This window comes from Schistocerca americana, chromosome X (genome assembly GCF_021461395.2).
Source record: "Schistocerca americana isolate TAMUIC-IGC-003095 chromosome X, iqSchAmer2.1, whole genome shotgun sequence".
NCBI lineage: Eukaryota > Metazoa > Arthropoda > Insecta > Orthoptera > Acrididae > Schistocerca > Schistocerca americana.
In genome coordinates, this window is record NC_060130.1 from 430,857,454 (window position 1) to 430,883,363 (window position 25,910).

Sequence of the window (25,910 nt, forward strand, 5' to 3'; positions counted from 1 at the left end):
GCAAAGAAGTAATAAATCAAGATGTCATGCTTCATGTTGTAATCTTACTGTATGAACAGGGAAAATGTAGTAAATGAAAACATTTTTCCTTTCATCATTTTGTGGAGGATGTCAGTGAGAAAATTTTTCTTAAAGGCTTGGAATTACGTGCAAAGTTTGTTGCATCTTTGTAACTGATCTCACTCCCATATACGGGATTATTAATACGTCGGTATTCGTGCCTCCTGGGCTACACTGCATTTTCACCCAACCACTTTGGTAGGTAGGAAATTCTTACCCTCACAGTGATGATTTCCAGACTGTGATTGATATGTGCAGTAAGTTTGGTTGGAACAGGTCCAGTGGTTTAGAAGGAGATGTGGAATACACATCCGTGTAGGTGCCCTCTCAGTAACAAACAAAAATACAGAGAAAGTAATATTTTGAAAATGTTCTGAATTTGAATTGACGCTGGCGAATTCGACCGTGATATAAGTAAAGTCGGCCTCTTACTTCAGGGGCAGAGGGCTTAGAGGATGTGGGAGGGGAAATGTTTAATTGTTTGTCACCCAATCCTGATAACCCACGACTCATACCGGTCATCTGCTATGGTACAAATTTTGCCACGGATGTAACATGGATTCGTGGATGCGCATTATGGAGACCATCATCTTCAAATGAGCTACATTTCTGTAGCAAAAAATACGAATTTAAATTAAGGCTATTGTAATATAACTCAATTTTTGGAAGAAAAACGACATTCAAAACATTTAGTAAACATCTGTGATCGAGTCTCATATTGCAAAAGGCATTTAAACATAAGTACAATTAATGTTATTAAATCAATTAATCGTCCGCTCAGACAGACAACACAACAACACAACAACACTTCGTCAACAGTTTCACAACTTCGCTGCAGCAATCTGAGACAGAAAACAGTCGACAAGAAGTTCTCCCTATGGCGCCAATCTTTGACTATTAATATTTGTGGGACGGCGGCCGGGACGTACTAGAGAACCATAACATACTAATTTATGTCGGTTACCAATTAGTAATAAGAACGGTACACGTGCGGCCCGAGGTGCGGCCCCATAATTTCAGTACTGGCTCTTGTGCAAAAAAGTTTGACGGCCACTGCTATAGAGGAATAATACCGTAATCCATGTCCAAAAACATTTAATGAAACTACCACTCACTGTGTTAAGAATCTTAACACTCTGTGACATTGACTCTAGGCACCTTTGAATATCTTCCTGGAAACCGATTTCCCACGTAGCTTCTATCAGAGTCGTTACTTCAGCTGTGTTAGCTACTGAACGGACGTCGCAAGACGTACGCTGGTGGTATGCCGAAGGTGCTCAGCATGCAAAATCGCTGGTGAATTGCGAGACCGGAGTTCATGACATGCGACACCTCTGATACAAAATAACAGCTTTGGAGCCATTCGTGAAGCGACTGGCTGAACATTGTTTTGTGGGAATAACGTTCCAAAATCGTCATTTTTTCCGTTTTCCGTCGTTCCTTAGTTTCTTCAAAATTCATGGAGATATGTTCCGTCTACATCTACATCCATACTCCGCAAGTCACCTGACGATGTGTGGCGGAGGGTACTTTGAGCACCTCTATCGGTTCTGTATGCAACTAAATGAAAAGCAGTTTGTTTTTTGCCATACACCTTTCGCTTATTTTATTTATAAAGCATCTTCAGTGTTGTATAGCAGTTACAGTATGCTACTACGTTACATATTGTCATGTTATTCTCCTGTTTTTTTCAGATTAGAAACAACGAACTTTGTGAGGTGAAATTATCGTTTCGTGTTACTTATGATTTCCAGTGTTGTCAGGACCACACATAATGGACTAACATAGTTGCATAGACGGAACATACAGTAATGATAATAAGTATTCATACATTAGAGCGTGGAAAAGTAAACTGCCTTTATTGACAATACGAAACCAAAAACACTAATTGGATATGCACTATACACATTGATCAGTCGCCAATGCAGCTATGCTGGTATATAGAACGAGAATGAGCAACCCTTTACAAAACAAAATACAAAAACGTCTGCCAAGTTCTCTACTGCGCTGGGAATTAAGTATTCATACACCAACAGAAAATGACACTTCTAACAAAGCCAGAACATGTTTAATACTTCGTATGCATACCCTTCCGATGTATTACATCTCGCAACCTCCGTGGCATGGAATGGACCAATTTTCTTGTAGTTTCCGACATGATACCTTCCCATTCTCGAAGGAGTGCCTCTTTCAAAGAGGCCTTACTACAGATATCGTGTTTTCTCACTCGTGTTTCCAGCTCACTCCACAAGTGTTCGATGAGATTCAGGTCCGGACTCTGAGCTGGTGTTTTAAGAGAGTGTGGAGTGTTGTAGATCAACCACATCCGGACAATTTGCGCCGTATGTTTGGGATCATTGTCCCGTTGGAAGTAATAATTTCTAGGAAGACCCAAGGCGTCAACACTCTGTTGTAAGTTCCGTTTGAGAATGTTCATATACACAAACCTGTCCATGATACCTTCCACAAACACTAATTTTCCGACACCGGAGGCTGACATACAGCCCCATACCATCACTCCACCACCTCCGTGCTTCACCGTGGGTTGAATGTTGTTTCGGTCGAGGTCTGTATACGGTCTTCTCCATACCAAGATCCTACCATCATTGTGCACGATATTAAATTTCCTTTCATCACAAAACAATACAGTATCCCAGAAGTCTGCTGTCTTGGATACATGCTGTTTCGCGAATTCCATCCGCCACTTCCTGTTCTTTTTGCTGATGTAGAGCTTTCGTCTCGGGACCTTGGCTCTGTAGCCCGAACGATTGAGAATGGTACGAACTGCCCTTGGAGTGATGTCCTTTCGGAAGTGGTCATGTACATATGCGGATAGTGCCGACGCTGTCGTTTTCGGGTTTTTCTTGATGATTCTTAGTAGCATTCTGGTCTCTCTTGTTGTAAGCTTCTGTGGACGACCGTGTCGTTCACTGTTTATTACTACATGTCTGCCCTTATATCGCTTAATAATAGACTGCACAGTCGCTCGGATTTGTCCTATGATGTTCGCGATTTCGGCATACGACTTGTGTCGAAGATATTAGGCGACAACGATGTTTCGTTCCTCAATGGTAGTTTCCTTCCCCTTGCGGCCCATTCTGCTGTTCCACGGTACCCCGTCCGACGGGCTGTTGCTTCACGGCCGCCACACGACTACACAAGTGTGGCATGCACTCCGGGGCTGCGTCAGCCGTTTGTTTGGTTGAAAGCAGTCCGCTGTATGAATACATTTTGCCCTGTCGTAGGCCGTGCGGAATGTAACATATTTTATTTTCCCAGAATAGATTCATGGCATACGGGAAGCTTCATCACCAAGAACATGGTTATCTGACGCTACATCATCGTACTTATTCGTAAGGCGCTGTGGGTAATTTACTATCTCAACACACCATCGTAGTTTGTCACCACCTACTGTATGAATACTTATTTCCATGACTGTACCTCCATGAACGTTCCAAGCATACGTTGAAAGAAGGGAACCGTTTCGGGTTCTACAATCTCCAGCCGCCTCTAACTATGGCACCTAATGCTGCTCCATAGAGTATGATGCTGAACAATACATTCTGGAAGATGGCATTCGACTGAATAGTGTCTCTCGCGTGCTCACCCACGGAGCCCCGTCTCTACTTACGTCATCTTCGACGGGATATGAAACCATAATCTTCCTTTTTCCCACATTTGAGAGGATCACTGTTCATATGCTCGTCAGCTCTTCTTCTCTAGGTTCTTCGTTGTTTCCCTAAATTGCTCCAGAGCATGGCGGGATGAATTCTTTGAATAGCGTACATTCGATTTACGTCCATCTATCTCCAACTGAATCTAGTGAAAAAATGTGATATAGATTAGGATATTTAAGAAGAAAATGTGTTAAATAGATGATATATCCGGCTGTGTGGTGACCTGATATAATGTAATATAAAATAAATCTCATGGTCTGTGATGCCCTGAAAAGAGTCTATAATTACATTTAAGCTTTTTAGCGCTGATTATCCTAATTTCCTTACGCAATTCCAAATTTCCTGTGCTCACGAAAATTACTGTTTGTTATGATACTACAGTTAGAAGAATGCTTGAATAAATGTGTCCTAATTTTTCAGAATGTCAACAAGCCTCACATTTAACGACATTCTCCCAGAAGATCCGAAACTGTACGATAAGATGCGACCACCGAAGAAGGATGGAAGCCCAACAGTCGTTTATTTTCACGTTACAGTCATGGGTCTGGATTCCATTGACGAAAATGCTATGGTAATTAAGAAATCTCTTTTGTATACATACCTCACATCTTTCTATGACCCAAATATTTTATACTGACTTTGAAACACTTACATACTGTGTGTTTCAGACGTATGCGGCGGACATATTTTTTGCTCAGACATGGAAAGATTTCCGCTTACGCTTACCAGAGAACATGACATCAGAATACAGGTATACGTCTTAGTTATCTTCTTACTCGTGCACCAGTATTTTAGTTATTCAATTATTGCTCATTTTGCACTAACCTTTCGTGATTAAGAATAGCCTGTAATGTTCACAGAAGCACAGTTAACTGATGTCGTACATTATACTATTTATCAACCAGCCCTGCAGTTGCCATATAATTATAGCTCCAAGTGTTAGTACACAGAGAAAATTGTAAGGATATGTGTTTTCAGGTAATGTGCGAAAAGGAAACTTAAAGATGATTTCAGCTTGATTTTGTATCTGTTTCGGAATAATACAGAAACATGACAGGAAAACTGATATTTACCGTTAATTAGACGATATGTTAGACGGTTATTCAACACTTTCATGTTGCCTGCAGAAGCTTAGTTTGGTTTATTAAAAATAAAATTACTTTTCAGTTTCACTTTACGTAAATCGAACTTGAAAAAGGTTTAAAATGCAGTGTTGTATTACGCCTGTGGTTTCAATAGCAGTAATAACACACCAAAAACTAAGTGAAATCAAGTGGAATTAAATAAGTGTAAATGTCTGATATTAAACAAAGCTACAGACTTTCAGAGGGTTTTAAGAGGTATTAGCTACGCAGTTTGATGCAGTTAACCGTAGACTCAGTCGTTCCTTAGCGAGTAATATTATCTTGATATACATGACACATCAGTTCTCTGCGAGCGTGGTAGGTGGATTTTGGCATTACAAATAACGGTCTAAACTATTCATTTCTTTCTGAATCTCGTAATGTCATGTCTACAGGGACAGACAGCCAAAACGTACAAGAAGTCGGTCGAAGTCTACATCTGCATATACTTTCTGCGAATCACTGTAAATTGTGTCGCAAAGATACCACATGTTACGGTTTCTTCCCATTGCATGCTCTTTATAGTCTACTTTTTTTTCTTTGGCGTATCAACGGCATCAGTAGGCATGCAGCTGGAGAATATTCATAGTTTCCGCCATCACAGCTGATTCTTGGAATTTTCTAAGATTTCATAGAGTGATTCCTATGTAAGAATTTCTTCAGAATTTCGTCCTTCTTTATATATCTTCTGTTAGTCCGACATGATATGGATACCACATGATATTCCACTGTGAGCTGTAATAGATTTTTTGAAAGTGATCTGCAGACGAACTGTTTCCCGGTACCCTACAGATAAATCGAAGCAATTTTTTTCCTACAACTAAGCTTTGTGATAGTTCAGCTTAACTTTCTTATATTTTGTTAATAGTATGTCATGACTGCCTCTAGTTGTGATCATTAATTGCGTAGCGGAAGCCTTTACGTTTCGTGAAGTGCACGAGTTTAATATCTAGTCTAATTGCACCAGGCTAATATTTTGTCAATTTTTACTGGGTATTGCTACATTTTTAATGAAGTAAAACTTCCTTATAGATAACCACATCGTCTGCGAAAAACCCGGGACTGTAAGTAATAATGGCTGCTAAATCAATAGAATACACTGACGGAAAAAAAATCGCAACACAAAAAATTAATTTGTGGCTACAGTCTTGCCAAGTCATTTTGCAGTATCGCAGATGGAATATCCAGCTTCTCGTAGCCCTATTACACGACCTTGTTTAAACTCAAAGAAGTGTTGATAACGGCGTATTTGTCTTAAAGACATTCTTGAGTAACATCAACTCAGCACGTCCAGTCTCAAAGGTAATTAACGCTCACGAACGTTGCATTTAAAGCCAACCTGACTTGCATCCTCATAGAGGAGCTACTAGCGCCACTCTTATGCGACTGGCGCGAAACTGAAATAGACATCATCTTTCACATGTAAAAGCACGCCTACTAACTTCAGTTTATGTCACACAACTCCTTCTTGGTGCTGCTATTTATTTCCGTCAGTATACGCTCCGAAAATATACTTACATTTAAATTTAAATGTTAACATGTTTCTCATTTTTCGAAAAGTGTTTCTTGTCATTGCCAATCTTTATTTTATACCCCTTTGCTTCGATCAATGCCATTTATTTTGCTGTCCAAATAGGTAAACTGATATACTATTCTTAGTGACTTATTTCCTAATCTAACTCCGTTGACGTCCCCTAATTTAAATTAATTCTTTATTGATGTTCGTCTCACTACCTTTTTTCGAAATACTATCCATTCCGTCCACCTGCTCTTTCAAGCCCTTTGCCGTCTTTTTCAGGATTATAATGTCATCGTCAGATATTAAAAATTTTATTTATTTGCGATCCCGAACACGAACTGTCTTTCACAAAGTAGGCTTGTACCAGTCATTCAATAACTTCAGTGTACATCAGTTATGCGCTCCCTAACGTGGGACCAAATGTATGCCCGTACCTCGCCATCTTGAAAGTGCATTTGTCATCTTGAAACCAGACAAATCTACAAATTATAACCAGTACATTTTGTGGGAGGTCAGATGAAGGATTTTTTCCCTAGACGCTCTCAGTTTAGTCTTCTAGGAAATACAATAAATCAGTAACAAGCCAAGAGAAAACTTCTGTAATGTCACTCGTAAAACATTCCTGAACGGTCTAAGGAAGTCTGTCTGTAGCATTCATAACAGTTACCAGGTTGGTTTATTTTAATTTCGAAGTTTAATTTTTGTATTATTCCTTATACTACTCTCTGGATCCCTATGTCACATATTCTCACAATTTTCAAATTTCTTTGGCTTTCGTTAGGTACAAAGTTTAGCTTAATTTTAGGAGGATAAGTGTAGTGGTCTGACTGAAATTCACCACTTCTTATTGATTTAACATTCAAGAATTCGCTTATGTTTCTCATAATCTGATATTTTGTTATCAATTGAAACTTTTGCATGAGAAAGACTTTTTACAGCCGTTTCACTTCCCGAAATTTTAATATTGTACTTTGTGATACTACTTCAAGCATGCGTGTAGATCTACGGAAGCTGACAGCATTAAAATTTTAAAAAAAGTTACATAAATTTACTAATGCAGTTGAGGCCATTAACGACTTTCTTTAGGTAAATATATTCTATTTTCACTTCAGACAGTACCCTATGAACAGCTAAACTCTGAGGATGCATGAATTTCGTTAATATCTCCACAAAGGTCAGGAATCTTTCACATGGGTATTAAAAACTTGGAACCACTTGTATATTTCATCATCGAGATATCAGGGGGCACACTTTCCTGTGACGTTCACTTTCTTCGCCAACATTTCGAATAGCAGGTTTACGCACATAAAAATTTCGCAAATATCTCAGTGTTAATTTTAGCACTTTATATGTAGCTGGTTCATATTCGATTACTTACGTGGATTTTAAATGTTCAGAGGAAGTCGGCAAAGCGCTATTCAGTCAGAGAGGCCTCTTATTGACTGGGATCCTCACGTTATTTCACCCTCCATACGGGGCTCCATTTCTGTCCCTTCATTGTCATTTATTACAGACAAGAGACGTACAGCACTGCTCCATTGCTTCAGTACTCTCATACAGTGAGTATGGAGTCATTAAGGAAAATGCATAAAATGGCTGTTGCAAGCTAACAGTCTCCTCTCTGTTCCTTCCCGTGTAATTAAATATGCCACGCTAACAATTTAGGCTATTGATACATACAAAAGGATATTAACTGCATGCTTAAATAAAATGTTCAGTAGTAGCCTTCTGTTTAAATGTATCAGTACTACCCTTTTTTGAGATTTTGTAGCAAATATTCCATTCTAAAAAGCAGGCACAATATATTCATACAGTTTTAGCCTCCAATTAAATACAAAGGCCAAGCTCCAGAGAGTTTCTAACAAAATATAAATATGGAATAATTATTTCCTTGACAGAGTATCATACTCCGTAATGCCTTACAACAAATTAACATATGCAAATAAGAATAAACAAACTTAAATATCAATAAACACATTTGAATATAAAATCATATAGAATGCGCTGATGAGCGCTGCAGCGTAGCCGTCATTTAGGGTGCTATGTTATGCCACTCCTCTACATACTTCAGCAGTGACCCACATCTGTTGAAGTCAGTTACTCCAGTTACGATGATTACTGCATTGAGTGTTGGAAGCATCCATCTATTCCACGCTCTTTCCTCAAACACTGTATTCACATCATATTTATCATGGTTGCCCCAAAATCCATTTAGCGTCTCTTTTCTTCAGTTCCTCCCCTCAACATGAGGATGGTATCCTTTACCAGCCATAACATTTGCTGCATTGCAGTTGTATCATATGAATACGCAGCTGACATTGGAAAAGGTAGAAATATTATTTCTTATTCCTTTACAGCTATACTCCTTTATATTTCTGCCTCTGTTGCACTGACAATTTGGGTTACTGGTGACTAGTTTTGAACGTCTCCGTTCATTATCGAAATGATTAATAAAATAATTTTTTTACCTCTTGAACTGTTTGCAGCTGTTCAAAATGATGAACAAATGTTATTCCAGTAATCATTTCAGAATACCCAGGTAATGGTTCGATAGTGAACGGACACGATCGAAGCTACTCACCATTATTACAAATTGTCAAGGTGACAGAGACAGAAAAATTAAGGTCGAATGCAGTTGCCACTGCTTTTTGATGTAGAAAACAGCCAAAGTTACAAGAGTCAGTTTTTTTGTTTAATTAATGGCTAGTTTCAGGTTACCTGAACCCATTTTCAAATCATCCAAACAGACAAAATAGTATATTTCGTAACAGCATGCAAATCATGTTAACATTGTACATACACGTACCTCAGAGTCTTCTGCATCAAATTCGTTAACCCAAGTTGCTTTCTCGTTATTAACCCAGCATGCTCGAAATCCATGCTGATACTTTTGCCAGTGCATTGTTGAAATTCTGCAAAATTACAGTCACTTAACCTAATTTAACTATTCATCTCCAGTGTTATGGCAGCAGTCAGAATGCAGGCTACAGTTAATACAATTCTCTTTGTTATTATAAGTCATTTCATATCTGAAGATATGAATAAAATATTGAAATCCACAAGCTGTGGTATAAGGTGATTTGTACACGAACTTGTAATTATTCATTCACATAATTATTGAATTTAATCTAATTGTTCCCATCCAGTAGCTAAGATTATTAGAAATGCCCTCCTGATTGTCGTAATGTACAGCTCCACAGTAACACGTAATTCAGTCTCAGGTACCTGCGAAAAAAATTTTAGTTTGCACTGTCTTGTCATGTACACTCTTTGACACAAAACTCGACCGGCGGCCGGCCGCTGCAGAGGCTAAGTCCGCGCCGATCGCGACATGGGACAAATAAACTGGCCAACTCGCTAATTCTCTAAGTCCGGCTATCTGCACAATCTGGCAACACTGTAGACTACGGCACTTCCTGGAGGAAGTCTTGTCCCATATAAGAGAAGCTCTACACTCTTTACGCCCGCGGTATAGCGGTACCGTGCGTTGTTTCTGTCTACAATGTCTGTGGATCGAAACTAGCTGGCGCAAAAATTTTTATACCCTCTTCCAACTGAACGCTGAAGACGTGAATGTAATGGTAACGCAGATTCAATCTATTTCACTTTCTATCACACCGATAACAAACTTTTATCCAGTAGCCATTTTGCGGCAGATTTCTTGCAGAGTGTCCTCCTCTGGACGCCGCATGTGGCAAAGCTCCGGGATCCATTTGCTGGCTACTGGCAGCGGCCGTGACGACAGCAGCGCCGCTGCACACCCCCGTTCTTTATGGAAAGCGCTTGCTATCGCTCATCGCTGTTGATAATTTAAAACGCTTTATTATTATTAAATGTTGCTCCATAGAAGACTTCTACGATTTCCATTCTCGTTCGAAAGCAACAGAGACTGACGCCCTGATTAGTAGATGGGTACTGTATTACATTAATCTGCAAGAGCTGCGTATGGTCCGAAATTAATTTTATAGACTTAGACGAAATTAAACCACCTGACTACATTCGATGAATTTATAAATGCTTCATACCTCTTTCTTTTCCTTTCAAAGTCAATTATTTGACCAAATTTTGGCCAATATTCGGATGTTTTCGTAAAGGCAGAGTGAGCGTCTGTGGTGTAAAGTGTATTATAGTTTTTGTTTCATTCTTTATGGTAAGTCTATGCGATAAACTGTGTGAATGCCTTCCAATGCATGCTCTGTAGATGTGCAGGAACACTGCACATTTGGAGTTCCATGTGTGGATTCATGAAGTATTTAACGTTGGTCGGAAGTGATATCGATTTTGAGGTTTCATAAAATGGAAACGAATTGCTAACGCCGGTGTCAGAAAACGTCTACAGTTAAATGCTATTGCAAAATTTAACCAAAGAGGAACTATATTTATCAACATGTTCACTTCATAAACAGCCTCCTGACATGTTAGACCCATATGACGAACAAAGCTCAAATTCGAATCGTTGACAGTAGGTTTGAATCTTTTCAGAAACTATTTTGCAGTGAAGCACCTTGGCATTTGCAAAACAATCATCCAAGATACAGTATTAACATAATTTAGTAAGTCGAAATTGCAAGAAGATTTATGTGTAAAGGCATTCTTCAGATTTTAGCAGTTTGCAACCCCATTAGTTAAAATGGAAAATAAAACGTTGTACTCAGCGGCCTTCACCGAGTTTGGAACTGCCATTTCATATAGCACCAGCATCGCAACGCATAATGAAATCGCTGAGCTAACGACACACTGGCGGCAACAGGCGGGCTATAGTCATTGCGATATTGCCTGCGCCTCAAAACGCAACATTTAACACACAAACAAGTGTTACTTATGTCAAGAATGCCGTTCTTGGAGTCCAGAAATTACATATACTTTCTAAGTGTCTCATCATACAGTGGGTTATATCGCATGAGTCTTCGATATGAAAAACGAATTCCAAGTGAATTTAGCGACGTAATGCCGGGCTACACCCGGAAGTAAATGCACTCTCACAGTGTTGACAAATACTTGCTACGACGCTGCCAATTCTCAGCTCTCTTACGAGACAGCTCTTCAGCGAAATGCTTGTCGTGATTGTCCGATACGGTTCTTCAGAGGGGAGATGCGCGCGCACGTTTGGTTTTTATGCGGCGTTCTCCCCTGATAGTTTCTGACGTTGCCTTGTAGGCTATGTGGTGTCACCGCCAGACACCACACTTGTTAGGTGGTAGCCTTTAAATCGCCCGCGGTCCGTTAGTATACGTCGGACCCGCGTGTCGCCACTATCAGTGATTGCAGACCGAGCGCTGCCACACGGCAGGTCTAGAAAGACTTCCTAGCACTCGCCCCAGTTGTACAACCGACTTTGCTAGCGATGGTTTACTGACGAAATACGCTCTCATTTGCCGAGACGATAGTTAGCATAGCTTTCAGCTACGTCATTTGCTACGACCTATCAAGGCGCCATTACCAGTTACTATTGATACTGTGAATCACGTACCGTCAAGAGCGACGTTCACCATTAATGGATTAAAGTTAAGTATCCCACCAGCTACGTCCGTTTTTTTCTAAATTCTAATTTCCTTGTCCTGTTCCAGACCTCACGCCAGCCTGCGTGAGCTAAAACGCGTGCCTTTCGGCTTCCTCTAGTAACACGGTGTTGGCTCTCCTGCCAACCACAACAGGCTATGTATACATTTGAGGTATTCAATTATCATTAATCCAGAATGAATTAAGTTTCAGCTTCCAGCGTGGAAGAAGGCTGTTGACGCCGACATTATATCATTACAACGCAGGGAAAGCGAAACGGATGATTCAGTGTTTCTCATTCAGCATAAAGCATGTGAGATAATTCTCCGTAACGTTCATAATCATCTCAGAATACAAACGAAGTAAAAATACATCGAAAGCTTATTTTAATTGAATACATTGTAAGATATCAAACACTTTGCATCTCAATGTTGGATGTGTCCTCGTGCAATGTTTTGCAGCATACATGTAGAACGTCATGATTACCACGAGAATGAAGAAATATGTTAGTATGGATGGAAGCAAGAAGAGAAGCATAATTTATTCAGACAGCATCAGCACAAGATGACATCAAACAAAGCCTTCCATACCGAGCGAGGTGGCGCAGTGGTTAGCACACTGGACTCGCATTCGGAAGGACGACGGTTCAATCCCGTCTCCGGCCATCCTGATTTAGGTTTTCCGTGATTTCCCTAAATCGTTTCAGGCAAATGCCGGGATGGTTCCTTTGAAAGGGCACGGCCGATTTCCTTCCCAATCCTTCCCTAACCTGAGCTTGCGCTCCGTCTCTAATGACCTCGTTGTCGACGGGACGTTAAACACTAACCACCACCACCAAAGCCTTCCATTTGCAGATGCAACACTCAAACCATCAGCTGACCCAAGGGTAATTCACGGTCATGGTCCGAAATTAGCAGCTCTCTGCTACTCTGGCATAGTCTGTACTACATTTTTGATTTCGCAGCACCAGTTTATCTGGCAACACTGTTAAATCAACAGGAGTAGTTGCAGAGTTGTGCCAGCGTATCTGACCTCCTATTGACATCTTCACGTATCTGACTTCTCCTGAACCGTTGATCACGAGATGTCGAAGTAAATGAGTGTATCCTGCATGACGTAACATTCGTTATTCCCTTCTCTCATCGCCACTCTCCATGTGCATCGATACCAAATAGGGATGTGAAAACTCTTGCGGGTGAGAGAATGACAATAATAATCGTAACAAGAACAAGCAAGTAATGAATGAAGTTTATTTCAATGCAGAACGAGAATAGCTGTAAAATAAAAATCTATAAAAATAGGTTGATCGTTGAGCTGGGACAATCCAAATATCTTCTTAGCATTTTGTTACTGAATTTAGTTCTGGATGTTTGCAAAGAAAAAGGAAAATTCGGTACTTCTCACTAGTGTAATATAATGTGAACCAGCAACTACCCTCTCCTTAGAACACGACTCAAGCAAGTCCCCAAGTAGTTACCAAGGTACTGCTGCTTTCTGCTCCCTGACGTTGTTCTGATGACGGTTAATGTAGATAGTTCTGATTATGAAATACAAAACGTATTGCAGATTAGTTTCTAGGATCGTAACATTAAATTTACATTGTAGATGGCACTTGAACGTGACGACTAACCAGATGACTCATCAATATAAAGAGACAATATTATGACAATTTAGCAGGATTACTTAACATGAATTCTGAAATTTGGTGACTGACCGCGAAGGTGCTAAACGTCGTCAAGAATATACGAAGTCCCAATCACACTAATAATATGAAGATCGTCTTCGACAGTTCGCCACTTTCACATTGCTATCTCCACCCCACTCCAGACAGCCCTCGGTGGGGCTGCACTAAGTTGCTGATGTAATTGATGGCCTTCAAACCGACAACAGACCACACATTGAAAAATACAAGAGAATTCTCTTGCAGCGTAAGTTTATTTTAACTAAACCTCAAATGATTGTCCTATTCAAAAAAAGTAAAATGATAGTGTTGACGTCAAACGGACATTATCTACGTTCTGTCTTGTATCCTACTCATCTATGTTATCAGGTGTACTATCAAAATGATTAGATATCATGGATGCTAATGTAAATGGTGGGTTCACAACAATATTGATGCAAAAATAAAACACAAGTTCGCAAAAGTGCAGTTGTGCATTTTCGAACGTTTTCACCTCCAGATCTACCATAGATAGTGCATACTAACAAACTTGGTCATTGTCCTTGTAATTTTTTGCCCTCTTATTTCAGATGGAGTTGATGAACAAAGTAAAATTCGCGACTCTCATAGATGCTTCGAATGTGTTCAGTAATTTTATTAGTAATTTTGATGTGACTTAAGTTTAGCGAGGTCTACGATCATGGCAGCTCCTGCCAGTTTGCTAGGACACACTTACATGTGACAGGTAGCACCTGATTTAAAACTTACAGAAAGTAATTGATAAGACACATCCATTAGAACTACTGATGGCCTTGGGAGAGCCAGTCATGACAAAACTCTACCATCTGGTGAGCAAGATGTATGAGACAGGCGAGATACCCACAGACTTCAAGAAGAATATAATAATTCCAATCCCAAAGAAATCAGGTGTTGACAGATGTGAAAATTACCGAACTATCAGTTTAATAAGTCACAGCTGCAAAATACTAACGCGAATTCTTTACAGACGAATGGAAAAACTGGTAGAAGCGGACCTCGTGGAAGATCAGTTTGGATTCCGTAGAAATGTTGGAACACGTGAGGCAATACTAACCTTACGACTTATCTTAGAAGAAAGATTAAGAAAAGGCAAACCTACGTTTCTAGCATTTGTAGACTTAGAGAAAGCTTTTGACAACGTTAACTGGAATACTCTCTTTCAAATTCTGAAGGTGGCAGGGGTAAAATACAGGGAGCGAAAGGCTATTTACAATTTGTACAGAAACCAGATGGCAGTTATAAGAGTCGAGGGGCATGAAAGGGAAGCAGTGGTTGCGAAAGGAGTGAGACAGGGTTGTAGCCTCTCCCCGATGTTATTCAATCTGTATATTGAGCAAGCAGTAAAGGAAACAAAAGAAAAATTCGGAGTAGGTATTAAAATTCATGGAGAAGAAGTAAAAACTTTGAGGTTCGCCGATGACGCTGTAATTCTGTCAGAGACAGCAAAGGACTTGGAAGAGCAGTTGAACGGAATGGACAGTGTCTTGAAAGGAGGATATAAGATGAACATCAACAAAAGCAAAACAAGGATAATGGAATGTAGTCAAATTAAATCGGGTGATGCTGAGGGGATTAGATTAGGAAATGAGACACTTAAAGTAGTAAAGGAGTTTTGCTATTTAGGGAGTAAAATAACTGATGAGGTCGAAGTAGAGCGGATATAAAATGTAGACTGGCAATGGCAAGGAAATCGTTTCTGAAGAAGAGACATTTGTTAACATCGAGTATAGATTTAAGTGTCAGGAAGTCGTTTCTGAAAGTATTTGTATGGAGTGTAGCCATGTATGGAAGTGAAACATGGACGATAACCAGTTTGGACAAGAAGAGAATAGAAGCTTTCGAAATGTGGTGCTGCAGAAGAATGCTGAAGATAAGGTGGGTAGATCACGTAACTAATGAGGAGGTATTGAATAGGATTGGGGAGAAGAGAAGTTTGTGGCACAACTTGACTAGAAGAAGGGATCGGTTGGTAGGACATGTTTTGAGGCATCAAGGGATCACAAATTTAGCATTGGAGGGCAGCGTGGAGGGTAAAAATCGTAGAGGGAGACCAAGAGATGAATACACTAAGCAGATTCAGAAGGATGTAGGTTGCAGTAGGTACTGGGAGATGCAGAAGCTTGCACAGGATAGAGTAGCATGGAGAGCTGCATCAAACCAGTCTCAGGACTGAAGACCACAACAACAACAACAACAAGACACATCTTTTGCAGCAAACCTGGAACTGCTTTCGGAGGCCACTACCGTTTTATAAATTCACTACTTTACAACTATGATGCCAAGGAATTCCTGCATAAACTCTCTCATTGCCATAATCGCGGCTGCAGTAGATAACTGATAACTCACAACGTGAAGGATGGGACAAGGGATAGATCCTGCATGAAATGACCTTGTACTCAGAAAATATTACTAACTCAATAAGATAGCATCAGAGGGAATATTCACAATATTTCATACAGATGACATGAAAATGTCAGGCGAATTTAACAGGATAAATCAGTCCCACGGCTGCAAATTATTGTTATGTCAACAGGGTTGCCAAAGGATTCCTACAACATTGCAGTCTGGACCACGCTGACACCAAGAAGAAAGTGTGTTTTCGTAGCCTAAATATTTCATGATAGTATCCAGACATCCAATCTATCGCGAGAGAGTCTGGTCTCCAAATTTTAGATATGTGGTGTGGCCATGTGCCTACAATTTAGTAATAACCCTTTGACTGTTATTCTCATTTATGTGCTTCGGATGACGAGAAAGATCTACCATGGGTTATCTATATGTCTACTGAAGGCAATCGACATAAGATAATAGCAGTAAGCCTGTCATATACTTTCAGATAAGGTTTCCTGAGCGTCAGATATATATGATACTAGCATCCTTACCCCATCAAACAGGATTTCTTGTTATTGAAGTTTACATACATTTTACTACTGAAGGCCTCAGGTTTCTTGCTTCCCACATAGCAAACAATGGCTACCACTCTCGCTGTCGCATGTCATAACCGAATTCCTTCAGTATCATCTGGTGTAACTTCGACTACAGTTCGTTATCCTTAAACATATGCCTTTGCTTCAAAAACTACAAGTAGCATCTCTAGGTAATGTTCCCTGCGGGACTACTCAAGAAGCTTTTCGAATAGAAGCGAAAATCGTTTATCGGAGGAGAACTTTATTTCGTGGTACACCTCAGAACGAAAGAAACAAATTAACAGTAAGAGCAGAAGGCTCATCATATCGAGCGTGAGCACCGCCAACGCAGCGCCCTGAATTTGGCCATATTCCTCCGAATTTACTTCCTGATAGCCCAAAGGCGCTGTACTTCAAAAATATCAGCCTATTCGCACGGGAATTACTATTCACATGTAATTGCTAGAATATCTTGCTGTATCAGGTATCTGTTATCAGACGCTCGATCTGAGCTGTTGATTTTTATTGAACCAACCTGCTGTGTTTAGGAAATTGAGTTTATTATTTTCGTATAATGTATGAAAACCCACTTTTCCCACTTATCTTATCCTAAATAGTCCACGATTGGGTTGAGAGCAAGGTAAATAGTATGCATTGTGGATAGAATGGGAGTGAATATTGAAACGAAATTATTAGAATCATGGGAAGGCAATGATGTATCGATATGCAGTGACATGAGAGTTTTCTGAAGTAAAGGTCTGTCTCTGACATCGGAGAGAAGGAGGCTAGGTTTGTCTGTATTCTTACGTTAAGCTCATTGAGTAAAAAAGTGCGGACAGATTTCATTGTGTGCTGGGAAGAAGACAGCCAGGAGTTTCAAATGCTTGAAATTCTGGAGCCTTGATTGGCCAGGGTGCACACCACCCTCGCCGTAGGCATGGAGAGAGCGGTAGCGTGGTAAGAGAAACGCACTGAGGACCACTGAAGCAGCCGGATGGACTGAGGAAGTGGCGGAGCAAAATGCTCTCCGCAAAGGGAAAGGAAATGAGTTATTTAAGGCTCTAATATTCCACCTTACGTGGTAACATTCTCTTTCAGAGTATATTTAATTTAATATAATATTTTTGAGGGAACCAAATTGTTTATAGACAGGTAAAAGATAGGCAAATGTGAGAATGCAGTAAAGTGTTAGAATTCAATTGCAAAGCAGGTACGACACAAATAGGATACATGTGACGAGCTATTATAGTCTAAAGACCTGGCACTCACCACATGTGGCTGATGAAGAAAATGATGAAGAGTGGATGACTGAGTGCTAGGAACCATTAGTTTATGAGTAGGAATGTGTTGATTTACCATAATTCTTTTTAGTAATGGTCATTTTAAATTGATTCTGGTTAGTCTGTTTCAAAATCTGATCTGGAAGTGTAGGAAAATATTATCTCGTGGCTTTAACTAATCAAGCTGCTATCAGAAATTCATGGTAGAAAGTAATGCTCTTAATTTTGATCTGAAAGAATTAGTTTTCAAAGAAGCCATTTATAGCTTGTGTGTGTTTTAATTTGTAATTTGACGAGTTTCTGAAATTCATGGATAAAGGCAAGGTTGCTAATTTAATATGAAAGAATAAGAAGTCACCTTTTGTGGAATGAGTCAGTAGAAATTTACGTGTGAAGCTGACTTTTAGAACAACGGTATTTGAAAGATACGTGGGATTCACTGAGATAGCTTTCCTGAATTAAAAAATGGGGAAACAGCATAACAGTAATTCGTGTTGCCATGTTGTCCACGCTATACACGAACTGTAAGTACTGTGAAAAGTTCATTGTGTGTTTTTATGTATCTTTAGGAGGGGAGGCTTTGGATGGTATATTATTTAATGGTGCCGACATATAATTAGGAAATCAGTCTAGGTAACTTGTGCAGGGCATTTTTTCAGTTGAAATAACGTGTCGCGCACGAATATGAGGGGAACGTAAATTTCGGAATCGCGACCGCGTGAACTTTCCAGCCACGCGAGACTTAGTTAACATCGAGGCACGTCAATAAATGAGAGGTGTGATTGAAGAAGTTAGAATTTTTCTAGTACTGGTCCGCGTGGAAATACGATCATTGCTTTGCCCAATGGTAATAAGAGTGATAGTGTGTTGCTGTGACGTTATGAATCAAGCATTGTGGGCTATCCTCCATTCCTTCCCGTGGGTGAGAAACCATTGCAAGTAAAATATCTTTATATGTGCTGTTACAAGATCAGCTGTTAGGAAATTATATCCTGTATGTTACTGGTAATATCATTGTTATGTTTTGAGAGAAGAAAGTAAAACAGAATGAAAATAAATAGCTTACAGAACGGAGGAGTTATTATGCAAGTCCAGTTACGTTTCCTGTTACTTACGTATTTTCTTTAAACACAGTCGGGTGATTAACAGTGTACCAAATTTGGGGTTAATACTACAAAATTAAACATTTATCCGTTGCGCGTACATGTGTTTATTCATTTCTTTGAGTAAAGAATTTAACTAGTAGTTGTTATGTGTAAGAATCACGCAGTGACACATTTAATGAGAATACACGTGGACCATTTAGCATTAGCAGTTTTCCGGAACACTTTAGGACCTCGCAACTGGTTTGGCTTTTATTTATCTTTCAGTACTCTACCCATCCTCCCTCGTTGTCTATGATTGCTCGAAGGCGTCGGGGAAATGATAAATGGCTCTGAGCACTATGGGACTCAACTGCTGTGGTCATAAGTCCCCAAGAACTTAGAACTACTTAAACGTAAGTAACCTAAGGACATCACACAACACCCTGTCATCACGAGGCAGAGAAAATCCCTGACCCCGCCGGGAATCGAACTCGGGAACCTGGGCGCGAGAAGCGAGAACGCCACCGCACGACCACGAGCTGCGGACGGGATATGGTAAGGCTAAATTCATCGAGAGATTGTGATAATCGTTCATCTCCCACCATGTATTCTCTATATTTTCCCACAGAGTTTCTGGATTCCTTGACCCAGGTGGTAACGACCTCGTAACCTCCGCCCACATTTTTCCGCCGGCCGTTGTGGCCGAGCGGTCGCAGGTTCGAATCCTGCCTCGGGCATGGATGTTTGTGATGTCCTTATGTTAATTAGATTTAAGTAGTTCTAAGTTCTAGGGGATTGATGACCTCAGATGTTAAGCCCCATAGTGTCCGAGGCATTTTTGAACCACATATTTTCAGTGGGGTTGAGGTCTGGTGATTTTGGCACGAAAGGAAGAAGTTTTCTTCTCTGCTGACCTTGGAACCAGTTCTGGACGGCTCTGCTATTATGAATCGGGCTATGGTCCTGTAAAGAAATTATCATCCATTAACTTAGAAATTAAATACTTCTGACTAATACTATGAATTTCCTTACTGTGAAAAAATTCGACAACTGCATTGGATGTGTAGTCTAAGCTACAGGTTTATAAATTATTCGGAGGATTCCACATTGATAAATCCTTTGCTGATAGCTGTTGACAAAAACCTACATTGACAAGGGGAGGGTGCTGGGACGGGGATCAGAATATAGTTTAAGGCGTCAGTTATAAGACGCAGGTAGGACTTCTTTCAGAATATGCCGTCCTCCTATGCTTTGGTAATGATGAGGTGGGGTGTAAGTTGTTCAATACAGTGCAGCAGTTTGTTTAACTGTTGGACTCTGTTGCATGGTTGTAGAGCTAATCTGCCTCGTTTATTCAAAACGATTGCTAGCCTTCACTATACAATTCTTTTTTCTATCATTCCACTGACAAAGATATATAGAAGAAAGAAATCTGTTTTATAGCGAGATATTCTCTACGAACTTTACACGAGCTCGTTCGCTCAATGTGTTGCATTTACTCAAGGAGACCGTGGCCGCTGACGTCGCCTGGTCACACCTCGTGTCACGCGGCCCGCGCTCGGAGTAAACGCCTACAGTTGAGATAAACAGCTGATTTCAGGAATGTTAGTGAAATAATTCATCCCTTCATATTAGTGAGAGCTAAATACCACTACGAGTACATATCTTTATGTAATGCTCATTGCTCAAGAACAATTCGTGTATGCAGCGTTGCTATTATGACTAAGATCATAAAATCTGTAAATCGTAACCCAATTCATATATTTGCATGCGCCTACGGTAATGAGAAGTAGTAGAAATGAGAACAGCGAGAAACTTAACATCAGGATTGATGGTCACGAAGTCAATGAAGTTAAAGAATTCTGCTACCTAGGCAGTAAAATAACCAATGACGGACGGAGCAAGGAGGACATCAAAAGCAGACTCGCTATGGCAAAAAAGGCATTTCTGGCCAAGAGAAGTCTACTAATATCAAATACCGGCCTTAATTTGAGGAAGAAATTTCTGAGGATGTACGTCTGGAGTACAGCATTGTATGGTAGTGAAACATGACTGTGGGAAAACCGGAACAGAACAGAATCGAAGCATTTGAAATGTGGTGCTATAGACGAATGTTGAAAATTAGGTGGACTGATAAGGTAAGGAATGAGGAGGTTCTACGCAGAATCGGAGAGGAAAGGAATATGTGGAAAACACTGATAAGGAGAAGGGACAGAATGATAGGACATCTGCTAAGACATGAGGTAATGACTTCCATGGTACTAGAGGGAGCTGTAGAGGGCAAAAACTGTAGAGGAAGACAGAGATTGGAATACGCCAAGCAAATAATTGAGGACGTAGGTTGCAAGTGCTACTCTGAGATGAAGAGGTTAGCACAGGAAAGGAATTCGTGGCGGGCCGCATCAAACCAGTCAGTAGACTGATGACCAAAAAAACAACACAGCTACGATTTCTGAAGCACATTTAGCGTCTGTTACTATTCCTTTTATAGCAAAAGGCGACGTCGTGCAGGTGACTTATTAAATACCTACAGACCACGTAAATTTCAAATCCCAGTGAAGGAATATGCTCAGAATTAAAAAAAAAACGGAATATTAAACATCAAAACAATTTGTTTCTTTGTCATATAATTTTTAATCAAGGCAATGCAGGCAGTTGTCAGCTGCTATCAAAACTGAATGTAAAGGAGGAATAAAGAAACAAATCTCGTGAACAGCTGTGCACTATCTTGGAAACGTGCTGATGCTGCTCTCACAATTTCAAAGAAAGAGAAAACCATCCTGTCCACTTTCCGAGGACGATATTTCCTGACAGAAAGCACACTAGGGTGAACGGCTTTAGGTTGAAACACCAGGAACCACAAACTACGTCACCAGTACGTTCACTCTCCGATTCCTAGCCCCGTCATCAGGCCCTTCCCATGTCAAAGTGGCTGGCATAAACGAGCGCGAACGACCTGGGATTAGGTGATACAGACCTCGCCTCTCCTGTTTGACAGATGTGTTATCATTCACCCATGCCAGGAGGCGAGGAAATACACTCACGAAACGTTGAACACATTTTAATTTTACATGTGGACATTACTGCGCAATTATATTCTAAGTTACGAGAAGTGACCTGGAGAAAAAGAGTGTATAAATGGTTCAAATGGCTCTGAGCACTATGGGACTCAACTGCTGTGGTTATCTGTCCCCTAGAACTTAGAACTACTTAAACCTAACTAACCTAAGGACATCACACACATCCATGCCCGAGGCAGGATTCGAACCTGCGACCGTAGCAGTCGCACGGCTCCGGACTGCGCGCCTAGAACCCCTAGAACCGCGAGACCACCGCGGCCGGCAAGAGTGTATACTTTGGGAGATATGTTATACAGAGTGTTACAAAAAGGTACCGTCAAACTTTCAGGAAACATTCCTCACACACAAAGAAAGAAAATATGTTATGTGGACATGTGTCCGGAAACGCTTACTTTCCATGTTAGAGCTCATTTTATTACTTCTCTTCAAATCACATTAGTCATGGAATGGGAACACACAGCAACAGAACGTACCAGCGTGACTTCAAACACTTTCTTACTGGAAATGTTCAAAATGTCCTCCGTTAGCGAGGATACATGCATCAACCCTCCGTCGCATGGAATCCCTGATGCGCTTATGCAGCCCTGGAGAATAGCGTATTGTATCACAGCCGTCCACAATACGAGCACGAAGAGTCTCTACATTTGGTACCGAGGTTGCGTATACAAGAGCTTTCAAATGCCCCCATAAATGAAAGTCAAGAGGGTTGAGGTCAGGAGAGCGTGGAGGCCATGGAATCGGTCACCGAATCTGTTGTTGAGAAGCTTACAAACACTTCGACTGAAATGTGCAGGAGCTCCATCGTGCATGAACCACATGTTGTGTCGTACTTGTAAAGGCACATATTCTAGCAGCACAGGTAGAGTATCCCGTATGAAATCATGATAACGTGCTCCATTGAGCGTAGGTGGAAGAACGTGGGGCCCAATCAAGACATCACCAACAATGCCTGCTTGATGCTAGTACTGTAGAGCAATGAGTCGCATGTCAACACAAGCACCGAAGTCAGCATTACCTTCCTTCAATTGGGCCAACTGGCGGTGAATCGAGGAAGTACAGTACATACTGACGAAACTAAAATGAGCTCTAACATGGAAATTAAGCGTTTCCGGACACATGTCCATATAACATCTTTTCTTTATTTGTGTGTGAGGAATGTTTCCTGAAAGTTTGGCCGTACCTTTTTGTAACACCCTGTAGATCACGACTGTAATGTTAGTAAAGTACTGTAAAGTATATTTTATCTTATGCTTAACTTTAAAAGAAAAATCAGCCAAGGCATTCAACAGTGAAAAGTACAGCATGCCTCCAAGAAACATATGAATATCGTACAGTTTTAATAAAAGGAAATATAGATCGGTTTGCTTTTGTTCTACAACATTACTTTTATTGCTAACCGGTTTTCGGCTCACAAGGCCATCTTCAGACATTTACTGAGTAAATGTCTGAAGATGGCCTTGTAAGCCGAAAACCGGTTAGCAATAAAAGTAATATTGTAGAACAAAAGCAAACTGGTGCTTTTCATTTATTATTATAATGTTGTTCTACCAAGAACCGACGGAAGATTCTGTTAATATGATAGATCGGTTTATTGGGGCAGGCCTATTCGGGAACAAAATAAGAACAACTAAATCAGTTACCGGTTTGTATGTGCTGCTAGGTAAAAGGGAAGAAATGAACCGATAAAGAAATAATTCCTTCATTGATATAGGAACGGTTCGAAATGGAAGGTATAATTTTACTATTATAAAAAGCTGGCCTGGACTGAGTTGATTGGTTCCAGTGTTTGAATACATTAGAGCCCAATAACAAATACAAATGGAATAAAATAGGAATATAAAGTCTGGAAATGAGTATGGACGTCCTTTGTCTACATATCTGCTTCGGATACAGGGTATTAAAAACAAGTAATCCACATTTCGAGAGCTGATAGGATGGACAGAAACAAGATAAACATATCCACTAAACAAGAGAAATGAGTCTGAAATCAATATCTTAAGGACATTGAGCACTTCTTCACCTTTACTACCGTGAAACACATTTGTTGTTCTACTTAAAACACTTCTCTTGTACTGAAGAAGTGCGTGTAGCTCTTACAATATGCATGTTGTCTTCTTTTAGTCCATACTACCGACTCGCAAAGTATGGAATACCACTTTCCTTAACACCGTATATATATATATATATATATATATATATATATATATATATATATATATATATATTACGGAAGAAATACAAGCAACGGGACAGGAAACATCAACAGCTAAATTCAACTGTGAAAAGATACGCTGCATCACATTTGTTAACAATTTCCTAATAGTTCCAGATTTAGAAACAGAATGAACAACATTTTGCAGGTATTAACCGAAAATCGAGAAAAGAATAACACTGGAATGTGAGAACAACAACAAATGGTAATGGCAATGAGAAAAAGTAATAAACATATGAACACAGCAATAAAAACTGTTGGCATTGAAAGCACAGCACTTCAGGACCAGAATGAGAGAGAAATAGATGCTTAACAAAAGTAAAGCGAAGAACAGCGATAGCAAACCATTTATGTGTACGAATAATATTCTTTGAAGTAAACATACAAGTGATAGAAATATAGAAATACACTGCAAAATGGATGATGTGGAGTACTCTTTTCTTTGGAAGTGAAAGATGGGATCTGAAAAAATAAAGTATGGTCCACCTGCAGGCCACAGGATACCGAATGTAGAGGAAAATGACCAAAACAAGGTAGAAGGAGATTGAAATGAATCGCAGACTCGTATAAGAATTAACTGTGGAGAGAAGCCTAAGAAGAGAAAATGTAATGGCTGGAAACATTGTCCTCGTGGACGGTATACAAAACGCTAAAAACATTTGCGTGTTAATGCAAATATTCACAAATTCAAGGGTCACATTTATTTATCAGATGAGGGATGAACTATTAAAATCATGATATACGGAACTGTTTATATTTATTATTTTGTGCCTAATACAAATGTAAAGTCACTAACAGCATAAACTGATAACTTTATGGAGAAAATTTCGTATCTCACTTGAACAGGGACGTCGCTACAGGAGGAAAATATTTTATCATGCGAAAAGATTACTCTACTCCAGTCAAAGTCGATATATTCTGTTGAAAAAGCCATGCGGTCAGCCCTCTGATAATCGGTTAATGCTGCTTTATAGCAGCTCTCCGACAATATAATCCTGCGTCTTTCAGTCTCCTCGTAACAGTCTTTCCGCTGCCGGGAAACTGAGATAGCTCTTTCAGGGCGCGGCTACTGAGGAATGGATTAGCACGTATATTCGCCAAAACACGTTGATCACCTGCTGCGGTAGACACACGGAGCCGCCCACTTCCTCTTTTCCGCCCTATATAGCCCCTTTCCTTGTATCCTTTCCGCCAGCATCTAGCTGTTCTTGCCGGTACTCCACACTTTTCTCCAGGTTCTAATGCCGAGTAGCTGCCATGCTCAATCAGTGCACCCTACTCTCTCGACTCCACTGCGACTGCATTGCGACAGTTGCGCTTGTGACGCTACTAGGCGTTTTATAAAGAGAACCATTTACAACTCAGTGGAGAACAAGACTGACAAAATAAAAGAATATCTTTTTTCAGTTAACTGTCACACACAAATATAAACTTCGTTAAAATGCTTTGTCAAGGATCACTATTAAGAAAGAAACAACAGTCGTTAGGCAAGATATTAAACGAATCCTTTGTTTGATAGTTTTGTGCTGATGCTGTCTGAATAAATTATGCCAGTGGATAAAATACGGTTTAGTTTGGAGACCTAACCCTCGACGGGAGGGGGGGGGGGGGGGGGGGGAGACACAGCGGCCTGCATCATGAATTCGAAGCAAATACACAAAAGATAACTCAGGAAGGGTTCGAACAACTACTTTCATGCAGAGACATGCATTTGGAATCTGTTCATCCTTTAGGGGCCAAACAAGCGGGTAACGTCACGGAAACAATGA

At 40.2% G+C, this 25,910-nt stretch overlaps 1 protein-coding gene across 2 annotated transcripts in view; it reads left to right on the plus strand.

The window, feature by feature from the left end:
• LOC124555587 (glycine receptor subunit alpha-3) overlaps positions 1 to 25,910 on the plus strand; it is a 370,065-nt gene that overhangs the window by 204,123 nt on the left and 140,032 nt on the right. For both annotated transcript variants that reach the window (XM_047129549.1, XM_047129550.1), the window contains exons 2-3: positions 4,158 to 4,308; positions 4,406 to 4,488. In XM_047129549.1, coding sequence (XP_046985505.1) covers positions 4,158 to 4,308; positions 4,406 to 4,488 — 234 coding nt within the window. The remainder of the gene's footprint in view (positions 1 to 4,157; positions 4,309 to 4,405; positions 4,489 to 25,910) is intronic.